The sequence below is a fragment of the Macrotis lagotis genome, chromosome 2 (assembly GCF_037893015.1).
Source record: "Macrotis lagotis isolate mMagLag1 chromosome 2, bilby.v1.9.chrom.fasta, whole genome shotgun sequence".
Classification (NCBI taxonomy): Eukaryota; Metazoa; Chordata; class Mammalia; order Peramelemorphia; family Peramelidae; genus Macrotis; species Macrotis lagotis.
This window is the reverse complement of record NC_133659.1, coordinates 200,350,293-200,363,975: the sequence shown is the minus strand read 5'-3', so window position 1 is coordinate 200,363,975 and position 13,683 is coordinate 200,350,293. Positions and strand designations below refer to the sequence as shown.

The window sequence follows — 13,683 nt, the reverse complement described above, 5'->3', positions numbered from 1 at the left end:
GTTGCTTCCCCTTCTCCCACCCCACTCAAACAGAGACACCTGTGCAGTCTCTGCTCAGCTACAGAACAACAAATAAAATTTACCTAATATGGTAAGTTTCCCTTGACAATGCACACACCACAGTCGTTTAAGTCAAGCTTCTCGGAGGAGAGGGAGACCAGAGAGCAGGTGGAAGGGATGTTAATAGGCTGGCCCCGCGAAAAAGAAGAGGAAATGTGCAGGGAAGCAGGAAGGAGTACCTGCCACCACCACTTCAAGTGGATGACTTGGAAGCTTTGTGTTCTCTGCTTCCTCATCTCTGACTGGCACTTAAAAAACAAGCTGTAAATAAAATCCCCATCATCTCATAAGACTCATTTGACTACTACTGTTTGTCATGTTTTATAATTCAGTCACTAAAATTCTGTATTGTTTTATCATATTTTGGTGTGTGAATGAGTGTGGATCAAGTTTTCACCTAATGTCACAAGTGGCAGGTCTTTCTGAAAGTTCATCCTTGAAACTTTAGATCAATTCAAAATCACATGAAAGCAGAGGCAAATTAAGAGTCTGATCAATGTGGGCATTTCTCTCATGCTTGTTCATTAGAAACTTATATTTCCTGAATCCCCAAGTCCTGTCTCCTGGGTAAAAATTATTTTTAAAATGTTTATAGTGCATGATTAAGCCTTAACATCTCCTCTTGGTGTGTGGAACAACAAACATTTAAATTCATTCCACTAGGCAAACAGACTTGATCCATTACTTATGACAGAAAACAAAAAGTTGTCTCTTATAATGAGTCAGTGTCCATAGCACTGATTATGCAGTAACTTTACACAATCTGAGGACATAGTAGATTATTTCTTTTTATTATCTCTTGGACTGAATCTTGGCATCTCTTGGGAGTCCAGTTCCTCATATCCCAGAGATTACAGATTTCAGAGATCTCATTGTCTTCCTGTTCTTCTATATCTTGCAGTTTCTAGAAACTATCTTAATATGTTTAAACAAAATGAGTTAGGAAATGAAATATTATAGGATAGAATGAGTAATATTCACAGTCAATCAAGAAAATTAATCCCCCCACATAATATAATGGTCCTCAGAGGGGAAGGATTTTTCTTAAATTTGTTTTGTTTTGCATTGCTCTGCCTTAAGACAATTTAGGAAAAGTTCCACTTTTGCCAGATTTCTCTGGAGAGTAGAATTTTCCCTCAATTCTTTGTAGAATCGTTTCAGTTATTTTTGTTAGTGATATCTAGCCTTCCTAAGGCATAGAAGAGTGCTTTGGAAACTTTTCTGTTACCAGTCAGACAGAATTTCTGTACCTCCCTGAAAATTTGATCCCTATACTTAAACTATTGACTGAACTATCAGATTCAAGATTCATTTAGAGGATGATAGAACATTTTAATTTAAAACTTGATCCTCTTGAAATTTCTCAAATGTACAATAACATCATATAATCAAACTGAGGTGATCCCAAGACTCCCAAGATTTCGTTGCTGCTTATGTGGTGACTGAAGTGGAGAAGAACCTGGGATAGCAAAGAAATGAGTTGGGTATGAGTTTGATATGCTTTTAAACCATATCTAAATAAAATAAGCAGAGAAAGTTCCCTATCCTTATATAACAAGAGTAAGGAGTAAATGTGAGGAGGATCAGGGAAAGCTTCATGGAGGATATGGATACATAAGATATACATCTAATACTTAGTCATTCAGCAACATTGATTAAACACTTGTGGGCCAGCATTGTGCTAGATGCTAAAACAGAGAGATTATAATCTTACTCATACACATATTCACATATTTGGTCTAGCCAATGAAATAGTGAAATGATTGCAAAGGCAAAAATGAGGCAACGCATTATGAAAGAGAGATCACTTTCTCCTGATAAGAATAAGGATGAGGGTAGGAGTCAGGGAGGGCTTCGTGAAAGAGAGAATTGAGAGCAAGACATTCCAAGTAGGAGAGGCCATGCAACACATGAATGGGGAACAGAATGGATTTGGGTGGTTGAAATTATGTCAAGCATGTGATTGTTGAGTATGAGATATGGTTGGAAAGGAATATCAGAGCCAGGCTGTAGAAAACTTTGAATGCTACAATAGGTTGTTTCTCTTACATAAGGGGAAATAAGGAATCCCCTGAAGGTTGTTAGGTGAAGAAATAACATGAGCCTAGAAATGTAAAGAACCGTGAAGGGCATTGCAGAACTGTGAAGGATATTGTGGAATTTAAGAGGTAGAAGGGGACCTCAGTAGAAAACTATGCCATTCCAGCCCTGGAAGAGAATCCTTTCTATAATATACCTACCAAGTGATTACTTAGGCTTTGCTTGGGGAGAGAATACTACCTCCTGCCAAAGAACATCCCAGTTTTGAACTATTTTATTTTCCCAGATAGAAAATCTTTCCTGACATTAAACCTTGGTTTGATTTTTTTTTTTGAAACTTTCATAGTTGCTCTAAGTTCTGCCCTCTGGGCCAGATAAAATAAGTCTCTCTTCCATCTACCATCCCTTCAAATAGTTAAAATAATTGTTTTCCCTAATCTCATCCATCCCCAGTTCTTTTCGTGAAACTCATGTAGCATGGAGTCAAGGCTTTTTACCATACTAGTTGCCATCTGAAATTTTTTTAGCTTATCAGTGTACTGTTTGTTATGTGGAGCTAGAACTGAATACCCAAGCCAGATGTGATCTGACTAGGGCAGAATACTCCAGGACCATCTCTTCCCTAATCCTGGTTGTTAAGCAACCCATGTATTCAAGGCAATATAAACAAAGTAAGACAAAATGGAAATGTGAACAAGATTACAACTTAAAGACTGCATTTGTTTTGGGTGGGGGGAGGTATTGATTCCTATTAAGTTTTTAGTTTGTGACAACTCCCTAGTCTTTTTCAGATCCATTGTCTAATTATGTTTTATCTTGTATTTGTAATGTTGTTTTAAAAAAAACAAACATAAGTCTGTCTTTTTTCCCTGAACAATCTAATCTTATTCAATTCAACTAAATTTTCTAGTCTGTCAAGACCTGCTTTGAATCTTGACTCTATTGTACATATTACTTATTCTTAACTATCTATGTTCTCTGCTAACTTGATAAACTTGCCATTTATTCCTTTATCCAAGTAATTAATAAAAATTTCAGCACAGCACAAGCACAAGTCTCTTGGACATTCTACTGGCAACCTTTTCCCAGTGAACACCATAGTATTAATGAATATACTTCCAGTCAGGTTATTCAACCAGGTCTGAATCTGCCTGATTATTCTGTAATTTAGTCCACGTCTCTTCATCTTATCCACAGGAAAGGTAGGAGAAACTTTATCTAATACTTATCAAATACCTAAAAGTATAGGTAAATTATATCTATAGCACTATCTTAGCTAACTTAGTAACTTAGTAACTTTAACTTAGTGACTAAGATATAGTACTATCTTAGTAACAATGCAGAGGCAAAACAGTGTGGCATGACTAATTAGTGATGAAGTCATATTGACTTTGTGATCTCTCTTTCCTTTTTTAAACGTTTACTTATAACCCCTTTAATAACAGTTCTAGAATTTTGTCAGGAATTGAAGTCAAACTCTATGACCTAAGTAGATCAGAGAGGGAATACAATACAGGAAGACCAGTTAGGAAACTATTACAAAGATCAAGGTAGAGATGAAGGTGTATAAAAGTAGACTCAACAGGACTGAGTGATAAGGAATACTCAAAGACGACTTCATGATAACAAACCCACAACAAAGAATTAAGAAGTGGTAGGCAAATGATGAGTACATCTTGAATATATTTGAGTTTAACATGCCAGCCATTCATTAGATGTATTTCTGCAAGCAGTTGGAAGCGTAGGGCTAGAGTTCTAAAGTGGTTTAAGAATTGAGAGATAACTTTGACAGATTTCTTCATGGAGTTGATAATTAAAATTATTTGACCTTTATTGAATCTGAAGAAGGTGCTGGTATTTTGAATAAGGGTGACTGTTTTCAAAGATTAGTCAAGTTATTACAATGATAATGAAAAAATCAAATGAATTAAATAAATAAATTAGATTGTAAGCTCTTTCAGAGTTCAGTTGAGCTCTATATTTTATGCTCCTATGGCTCTCACAGTTCAACTGGCACAAGGCCTTGTATTTAAAATGTACTCAGTTAAGATTTGTTGAGTGAATGAAAGCCAACAAAAGCAATAATTTTCCTGAAATTTGTTACTTATGAAACCAGTCATAGGAGGACAGTTAGTGGTGCAGCAGATAGAGAGAGCACTGGGCTTGGAGACAGGAAGACATGAATTCTAACCATCAGTTAGTTAGATTTTGACCCTGGGCAAGTCACTTAAACTCCACGTGCCTCTGTTTCCTTTCAGTAAAATGAGTTGATAATAATAGCTCCTACATCCCGGGGTTGTTGTGAAGATGAAATGAGATGATAATTGTAAAACTCTTGGCACAGTTTCTATACATATAGTAAGCACTATATGTATGATAGCTATTATTATTATTAATATTATTATCATGGAAAGAGGACTGGAAGGACATCACAGAGGGGTGAAAGATATTGAAATCATTCCACTCAAGCTCTGTAAGCACAAAAATAACAATGACTCTCTGATTTACCTTTTCCATGATGAAGCTTCTTTCTGTCTTTAAAAATCTTCCCTTGATAAGATTCTGTCACTAATGGCAACAATTTCTTTGCTTCCAAATCATGGCAAAAATCTGCAATCTTTTAGTTTTGCCTTTGTAGTTTGGTGAGTCTAATTAAAGTGGGCTAATGGAAATAGTGTTTCTCATTCTTTAACTGGCAGGGGTTGAGATCTACTAATGTTCAAGAAATTATTAGTTTGAGAAAGAAACCTACTCTGTTGAGGGAGATATTGGTTTCTTTTCTTTTCTTTTTTCTTTGATTTTCTAAGAATGAGAAACAAAATGATCTTAAATTTCAGGTGCTTTGGCTAATAAGGTTCCAATGCTAGAATTGCAGAGTATTTCAGCTAAACTGTTAAAAATGTAACTTTTGAAAAATCAACCTTAACTAACATTTATCCACCAGTAGTTTCAAAATGTTATTTGGAACTATTTTTAAAAGTAAAAATGCCTAGGGGTATAAAGGCAGCATGGAAAGAACACTGAATTTAGAAGTCAGATGACCCAAGTCCCAGTCATTGCTTTGCAACTTCACCTTGAGCAAGTTACTATTTTTAACCTCTCTGGGCCTCCATTTTCAAATCTATAACATGAGTTTATTAGGTTAGATTCCAAAGTAGTGAATTTTTTTTATTCTCTCAATTTATCAGTTGTTCAAGTATTTTCTATTTGCTGAACATTGACCTAGGCAATTTGGAGAATGCAAAATAAGTGGAAAGAACCCAGGATTTGGAGTCAGGGGGACTTAGGTTCAGATCCTGACCCCAGTGCTTTCTATCAATGTGACCTTGGGAAAATCACTTAATAGTGCTAGGCTTGTTTTATAATCTGTAAATTAAGGAGGCTGAATTAGACAAGACCAGCTCTAAATGTACCTAGAATGTATTTTTCAAACTCTAAATCTGATCCTAAATGTAAGAAATGAATACTGTTGTGAAGGAATTAATCTATCTGGGAAGACACATAAAACCACTTGAGAACAATTATGTCCCAAATTCTGCATTATATTTATAATAATGAATCTGATAATATTTACAAATAAAATAATACTTTAAATGGAATGATCAGTATGGACTAGAAAAGTCAAAAGAGCCTTCATTGAGAACTTAATGTATGAATAGAATTCAGAGAGGTCAAAAAAAAAACAGGAGAAGGGAGGGCCTTTAGGAAGAACAAAGACAGAGAGAAAGAAATTATTATCATCTCTGTATAGTTCCAAGAGGAAATTTTCCTGATTGGTCTAGAAAATGCTGGCTGAGTTGGAGTTCACTGTTCATTTCGGCTTCCTGAAAGAGACAGGATCCAAATCCTAACTTTGGCCTGATTTCATCCTGGGCTGTTTCCTGTTCAGTGCCTTTGTGTTCCTGAAAAGAGGATACTACTGCTTCCCCATATGACTGTCAGAAGGAAACAAAGGAGGCAATTTATTTATGTATTCAGAATGCTCAGGAGATGGAAATAACCAGAAAAGCCTTATTAAATTGTACTGGAACAAGATATCCTCAGATTTTTAAAAGATTTCAAATTCCTTTTCTACTAGAAAAAAGTTCTCAAAATGTCCCCCACTAATACTTCTCCCATAATGTAACCCACTATTTCCTTCTCTTTTCTTGCTCAATACGTTATATTTACTCGTTATGATAGCCTCAGAATATTTGTGTTTATATTTTCTAAGCAAATGTCACTCCCTCCTACTCCCTGGGTCATGTCTACATCCTGGCCCCACTATCTTCTCTATCAGTTGGACCTAACAGTACTGACTGTTCTAATTCTAAGGCATGATCTTATGTCCTTCCCTCATCCTTTTTTTGGCATAGATTCAATCACTTAATTACCCCAAACCAAAAAGTAATAGTATTCCTTGGGTCTTGTATTTGTCACTTGAAATATTCTAAGACTCTGAGCAAATTTTTCTTCAACATTTTTATTCCTTTTACAAATTCTAGATGAAAATTATACATGCAAAAAATACTGTACATCTCAAATGTGATGGCAATTAGTTTCCAGGTACCATGAGTTCATAAATATCCCCCCCCCAAATAATTCCAGTTTGCCTCTTATTTATGTCTTGATTTGCTATTAAAGCATAGCAGCCATCCAGTAGATATATTTGTGAAATTTCTAAATTGCCCATAAAGAATAAAATAATTTCATATTCTTGTAGACTTTAGCCCAGATTGTTGAATTTTATTGCCTCATGAATTCAGGAACTTTGGAAGAGATACATGAAAACTATCTCAAATTTTAAAGAAATTTTGATTTTAACATATATATGGTGCAATGTATTTTCTGTCATCAAAACAAAATCACCCACATCGATTAGCAAACTAACCCAAAAGATAAACTCAAAAAAAAAAATCAGGTCATTATAAATATAAGAAAAAAACAGTAATTGAAAATAAAACCTATAGTTACGAATATTGTGTTTCTTTTTTATCAGAGTATCGCCTGAGATTAATAACTTTAGAAAGATGTGATAGGTTGTAGGCAATTAAAAATGTTTGCAATCTCTTGGGAAGGCAGATTTGAACAACTTGGAAACACAAATAGATGCTGAGAATAAGAAATATTCAACATATCAAACTCAAAGCAACACTGCTTCAAACTTGGAAGAAAACCAATGAAACTCTGTCACTTGAAGTATGAATTGTAAATGGTTCTTTATGATGTCAGTTAAACAAACTTCCCTGAAAGCTGTTGAATAATTATTAGAAAACTCCTATAGCATTAAGACTGGTTTTTATCATTTATGGGGGCAATGGTGACACATAGCTTATTCAGGAGACCTTCTGAGCATTATTTTTTAAAATGGGAGATGTTTTCTTGGGAGAGATGGAAATGACTTAGTTATTAAAAAGATTTTGCACTTATCAGCTGCACAGGCACAGATATTATCAAGGAAGAAGAGGCCCAACCTGGGAAGATTGACAGTAAGCCCAGAAATGCAGTGTAGAAGATCATCTGGAGATAGAAACAGGCAGATCTCATCACTGCAGGGAAAAGAGCAGACTCCCAGAGGATCAGGTAACCATGTTAATCTGTTAATATAATCACATAATCCAAGACCTGGGGATCATCTACCCCAACTCTCTCATCTTGCAGAGAGAGAAACAGATGCTCAGGCTGAGCATCTTGCCCTGGGTCACCCCTTGGTGGGTGGCAGTTTAGCTATCATGAGACTGTACTGAAAATTATTTTTATTTTTGGTTCCTTATGTGTTGAATGAGGAATAATACATCTTTAGAACCTTTTACGTGTTTCCTGTTAGTTACTACAACTCCAATATGTGACTTTTCTTTGTGTGTGAGGTCAGTAGGAATGGAGGATATTAAAGTACCAGACTTCCTGAGGAATGAACAAAAATTATATATTCATTCCCCTTCAGCTCTACTTGGGCCTCCAATGTGAGCACCTTCCCTTCCACATGCTTTTTATTTCTCTTTTGTGGAAAGCTTAGAATGTAAGCTCCTTGAGGGCGGGGTCCATCTTCCTTTTTATTGTATTTGTACACTCACATGCTTGTTAACCAGGTAGTAATCTTTGTCCTTCATTTTTGAAGAATGCCACAACATTAAGATGATGCCATGATAAGCATGTGACCTGGATCTGAATGAGAGGATGCTGTGCTAAGTCACTAGCCTCACTTTCTCCTCCAGAGCCATTTGGGTTCAATGGCAGATGGGAATCAGGCTGACTGGAGATGACCCTGACGTGAGACAATCAGGGTTAAGTGACTTGCCCAAGGTCACACAACTAGTAAGAGGATTCAAACTCCTGTCCTCCTTAATCCAAGGCCACTGTGCCACTTAGTTGCCCTAACCATTTAGTGCTTGACTCATGGTAAGTACTTAATAAATACCACACAAGGCCCTGCCTTGCTTTGGTTATATAGGGGCTACCCAGCTTCTAATGAGAGTAATGTAAGGTTACCATTTGGGAAACTATTGGGAGCATGGTGACAGTCTTTCTCATTTGTATAAAACTTCTAGTGTGTTCCCGAAAGGCTACATCTAGCAGTTGTATTAAGTTCTCAAAATAAAAGAATATTCCTGACTCCTTAAAATTATTCCCCTTTGTGTTCAAATAAAAAAAGTCATTATTCTGATTTTAATTCTAGACAGAGAAATGAGCAAACTCTAGCACTAACTATACTTCAGCATAAAATTAAAAATACCAGTTAACTGGCTACTTTGAGTTTCTTAGTTCTAGTTCCAAGAATCACAGAATTTAAGGGATGCATGGCAACTCAGTCACCCTCTAGTCCAAACCTTAAGTGCAAGGAGTTCTTTCAATAATACACAAGAGAGGGGTGGCTAGGTGGCGTAGTGGATAAAACACCAGCCCTATAGTCAGGAGTACCTGGGTTCAAATCCAGTCTCAGACACTAAATAATTACCCAGCTGTGTGGCCTTGGGCAAGCCACTTAATCCCATTTGCCTTGCAAAAACCTAAATAATAATAATAATAATAATGATGATACACAAGAGAGGAACAGCTGGGTGATGCAGTGGATAGAGCACCAGCCCTGGAGTCAGGAGGGCCTGAGTTCAAATTCAGCCTCAGACACAAATAATTACCTAGCTGACATGGCGGTGATGATCAACCTTAATGAACTTGCTCATTACACCAGTGCAACAATCAGGCATAATTGTGATAGAGAATACCATCTGTATCCAGAGAAAAAATTGTGGAGACTAAAACTGCTATCTTATTATGTAATTTTGCTATCTATTTTTCTTCCTTCAGGATATTATTTCTCTTTTATCACATTCAACTTAGATCAATGTATACCATGGAAACAATGTAAAGACTAACACTGCCTTCTGTGGGGGGTGGGGGGAGGGAAGTGAGGTTAGGGGAAAAAATGTAAAATTGTAAAATTCAAAATAAATTTAAAAGTAAAAAAAGTTTTAAAAATTACCTAGCTGTGTGACCTAGGGCAAGTCACTTAATCCCATTGCCTTTCAAAAACAAAAAACAAAAAAAAGACAATAATACACAAGAGAAGTAGTCATTCAGCCTCTGCATGAATACCTCCATTTAGAGGTCCAGCACTTCCCAAAGAGTCCATTCCACCTTGGGGCAGTTCAAATTCTTATTTTTTAATTATTATTATTCAAATTATTTTTCCCTGACAGTAATCCTAAATTTTCTTCTCTGTACATTCTGTCCATTACTTCTGGCTTTACCCTCTACAGCCACACAAAACAAATATAAACACTCTTTTATGTGACAGCACATCAAATACTTCATGGTGTATCTCCCCTGCATCTTTTCTTTTCCAGGTTAAACAATCCCCTACTGAACCTCATATGACATGGTCTTAGGGTTCTTTCCATCTTGGTCACATATCTTTAGATACTCTTTATCTTGCCAATGCATTTTTTAAAACTGTAATACCCAGAATTGAATTCACTGTTCTCCAGATGTTGTCTGATTAGGGCAGAGTACAGATGGACTATCTCACCTCCTTATTTCTAGAAGCTATGGCTCTCAATGTACCCCAAGATTCCATTAGTTGTGGGGGATGAGACATCATACCAATGACTCATATTGAGTTTATTGCAGTTTATTAAAACCTCCAGGCAAACTGCTAACCACTGCTTTTCCTTTCTATACTTTTTTAAAATAGAATTTTTTCCCAACTATACAGTTTTCAACATTCATTATTTTGTATTTCATTTTTCCTACCTCTCTTCCCTCTCTCTCCCCTTTACAGCAAGTAATCTGATAGAGATTATAATATATAACTATGTTAAACATAACTTGTGAGGGGGTGCGGCTAGGTGGCGCAGTGGATAGAGCACCAGCCCTGGAGTCAGGAGTACCTGGGTTCAGATCCGGTCTCAGACACTTAATAATTGCCTAGCTGTGTGGCCTTGGGCAAGCCACTTAACCCCATTGCCTTACAAAAAAAACATTATTTCCATATTAGTCATGTTGTAAAAGAAGAATCAGAACAAAAGGGAAAAAGGGGAGGGGAAAAATACAAAGCAAAAAACATTTTAAAAATAAATAATCCATAATACACTTGAAAAGATGATTTTTCTATCTAAGCATAATGACCTGTTGTTTACAGAATTTCCTTTTCAATTTTTAAAAAATTAGTACATTTTTTCCTTCTCTCATCTTATGGTATATATCCTGTCCTTCATGATATTTTCAATATTACTGTCAGTTGCACAGCAATCACACCTGCTAGGCACCTGAGAATGTAGTGCAGAGCTGTTTAAACACAAAGCCAGTAATACTCCTAAGTTCAGCCCAAACTAGATTAAAATGTTGTCGTGAAATAATTAACAAAAAATCAATAAATATGAATAAATATGAATAATAATACATTTTAAAGCTAAGTTCCATATGTAGCCTACAGGGATCCTTATGTAGACATTAGTGGACTGCATTTCTATTTGAGTTTGCATCTGGTTCAGGTAGCCTGAATTTCTCAAAGGTAACTAGATGTTTTCTCTTATTAATTCATTACTGGTCTGGTCACTAGCTCCCTCTTAGACATTCTTGTTCTGTTATTTCCAGATCCTTGGGTGTAGAGAAAAAGAAACAAAGTAAGAATTGAGCAATTTCTCCATTGTCAGTTATTCCATCTTCCTGGAATGGTGATCCTAGCCTTTATTTGCTCCTCCTTTTTCTCATGGTATACTTGCTTTTTTACATCATCCTTTACTTCCCTAGCTAAACTCAAATCCTTCTAGATTATAGGACTTCTGATGAGATTTGTGAAGAGCCATGCCTTGCTCATATTCATCCTTAATTTCCTGATCTTGCTTGTAGCTTATGAGTTAATTTTTAAAATTTTTTTCTTGTTTTTTTTTTTTTGCAAGGCAGTGGGGTTAATTGACTTGCCCCAAGGTCACACAGCTAGGTAATTAAGTGTCTGAGATTGGATTTGAACTCATATCCTCCTGACTGCAGGGCCAGTGCTCTATCCACTGTGCCATCTAACTGCCCCGCTTATGTGCTTCTTTTTAAAATTCATGTTTGTTAGTGAGTTCTCTCTATACCTATATTAGACTCTTTGAGCATGACATGAATGACATGTCCAAAGACATGAATGAAACTACTCAACAACAACAAAAAGCTAACATTCTAACCCTGTGTGTTCTAGGATTTTTATAGACTTGCTAAAGATCACTCTCTAAGCATCTTCTGAATTCACCCTGTGTAATGAGTGCCTACCTTGACTTAGATCAAGGTGGATGTCACATAATCCTCATTCCAGGATGAATTGATATTTGGTTTCTATTGTTTTGGATCCAGAGATCAGAACATAGAAATTGTGCCTCTGAATTGTGTGAGGATAGTGAGGAGGCGAATTCTGCTTCTTTTTTAAACCATTAAAGTATTAAACTAACATTTCTGAGAAGTTGATAAAGTAGGGATTTAGGAAGAGGTGGTAGGAAAGGTGCCTGAGTGGTTTAGAGGGTCAAGAGGAAGAAACAGATTGTCATCTTCTCACCTGTCATTCAGGCTGAGGTTCCTCCTATCTGAGTCATTTCCATCTGATGACAGTTTAGTGGCCTTTGGGAAGTAACCGGATGGTTCTAGATGAGTCCCCCACTGCTACATTTCAGAAGTCATCATATCTGATATTCTTATTATCTATCAGTAAATTCTCACTTAACTGGTCACAAGGACTGAACTCCAACAGCCAGGCAGTAGCAGGAAACTTTTTTCCTGACATCGGTCTCATTTTATGTTTTTAGGAATACATGAAAGGTCCAGTACTATTGCTAATCTCATTCTCGATATCATTTAAAAATAAAAATAAGCATGATCTGCCTTCTTGACTCCCTTACCAACTTCTTCCTCAAAAGAATCATTGAAAGATGCATATATTGGTCAAGCAAAAGCATTTGTTTCTAGAAAACTTGGCCTCAAATTTAAATACCACCAACTGCTGTTTGTACTCCTGAAATTGTTAATGTACCCCTTAATGTCATTTATGAATTTAATTCTTAAGTCCTCTTAAGTAACCAGCTAAAAAGCACAATCAATTCCTAGAGGAACAAAGGTTTGTGTCATGTTGCTGAGTGTCCCATGGCAAATCTGAAGATATTAGATATCCATCTAAGGGCTCCCTGGACCTCTTGTATCATGTAAAGTAATGCAATATTGATTTGAACCTTAGGGATATAGAGTGCTCTGCTATGTGGATTTCTTCAGGTTTAACTTTGATCGTGTCAGAGTGCTTTTCAGTTCAGTATATGAACCTGTTTACTTGCTTTAGGCAGAGCACATTAGAAAATGTGCAGTGATGAAAGGAAGTAATTGAGGATGAAAAAAGGCAGCATCATAATTGCATCTTGCAAAAGGAAAAAAAGGAGATAGGAGATTTTAGTGAAGCGAAGGGGTAATAGAAAGTGAAGAAGTAGGGATAAACATGCTACCTATTTTTCCCTCCACACTGGAAGATTTAAATGATAATAATACTGATTTATGAGTATTCTATTGTCACAATGAAATTGAGAGGATAGACAGGGTAGATTTTGATAATGAGAATAAATTTTGTCCAAGTGAAATTGCCAGCTGAGAATCCTGATCCTCAAAACTTTCAGGCCTTTATCAACTGGATGACCTTATGTCCTCTCTGTTTTTTCCTTCTAATTCTGCTTCATTTCCTTATGAAACATTTTCTTGCAGGTGAGAATTGCAAATAAGCTAATTATTATGTGATAAAATATTTTCATTTTTTCAATTATTGATATATAATTTATTAACTAAAGAGGCAGTTTGATATAGCAAAAATTCTAGAAGTTGTAATCCTTGTAATTCGGAAATTACAGATTCAGAAACACTAAGTATTGGCTCTAACACATTCTTTGTGGTCTAGGGTAGAACTCTTAAAAACATAATTGTCTCATTTTTTATGTAATTGGGATAAGGGTTGTCTTTATTACAGAGCTCTTTCACACAACTTTAAGAGTGTTAAATTTGGAATCAAGAACTTCAGATCCTGCCCCAGAAGCTTATTAGATGTGGGATCCTGTGTAATCACTCAACTTCTCAGTCTCAATTTCCTCATTTGTA

At 36.1% G+C, this 13,683-nt stretch overlaps 1 protein-coding gene across 4 annotated transcripts in view; it reads left to right on the top strand.

Annotated features, from left to right (window-relative positions):
* The window catches only part of MARCHF10 (membrane associated ring-CH-type finger 10), a 187,618-nt gene that overhangs the window by 103,301 nt on the left and 70,634 nt on the right, over nucleotides 1–13,683 (top strand). For 2 of the 4 annotated variants that reach the window (XM_074224426.1, XM_074224428.1), the window contains exon 5: nucleotides 7,513–7,662. The exons of 1 other annotated variant lie outside the window; for it this stretch is intronic. In XM_074224426.1, coding sequence (XP_074080527.1) covers nucleotides 7,513–7,662 — 150 coding nt within the window. The remainder of the gene's footprint in view (nucleotides 1–7,512; nucleotides 7,663–13,683) is intronic. One more of the 4 variants, XM_074224427.1, reaches the window with a different exon arrangement.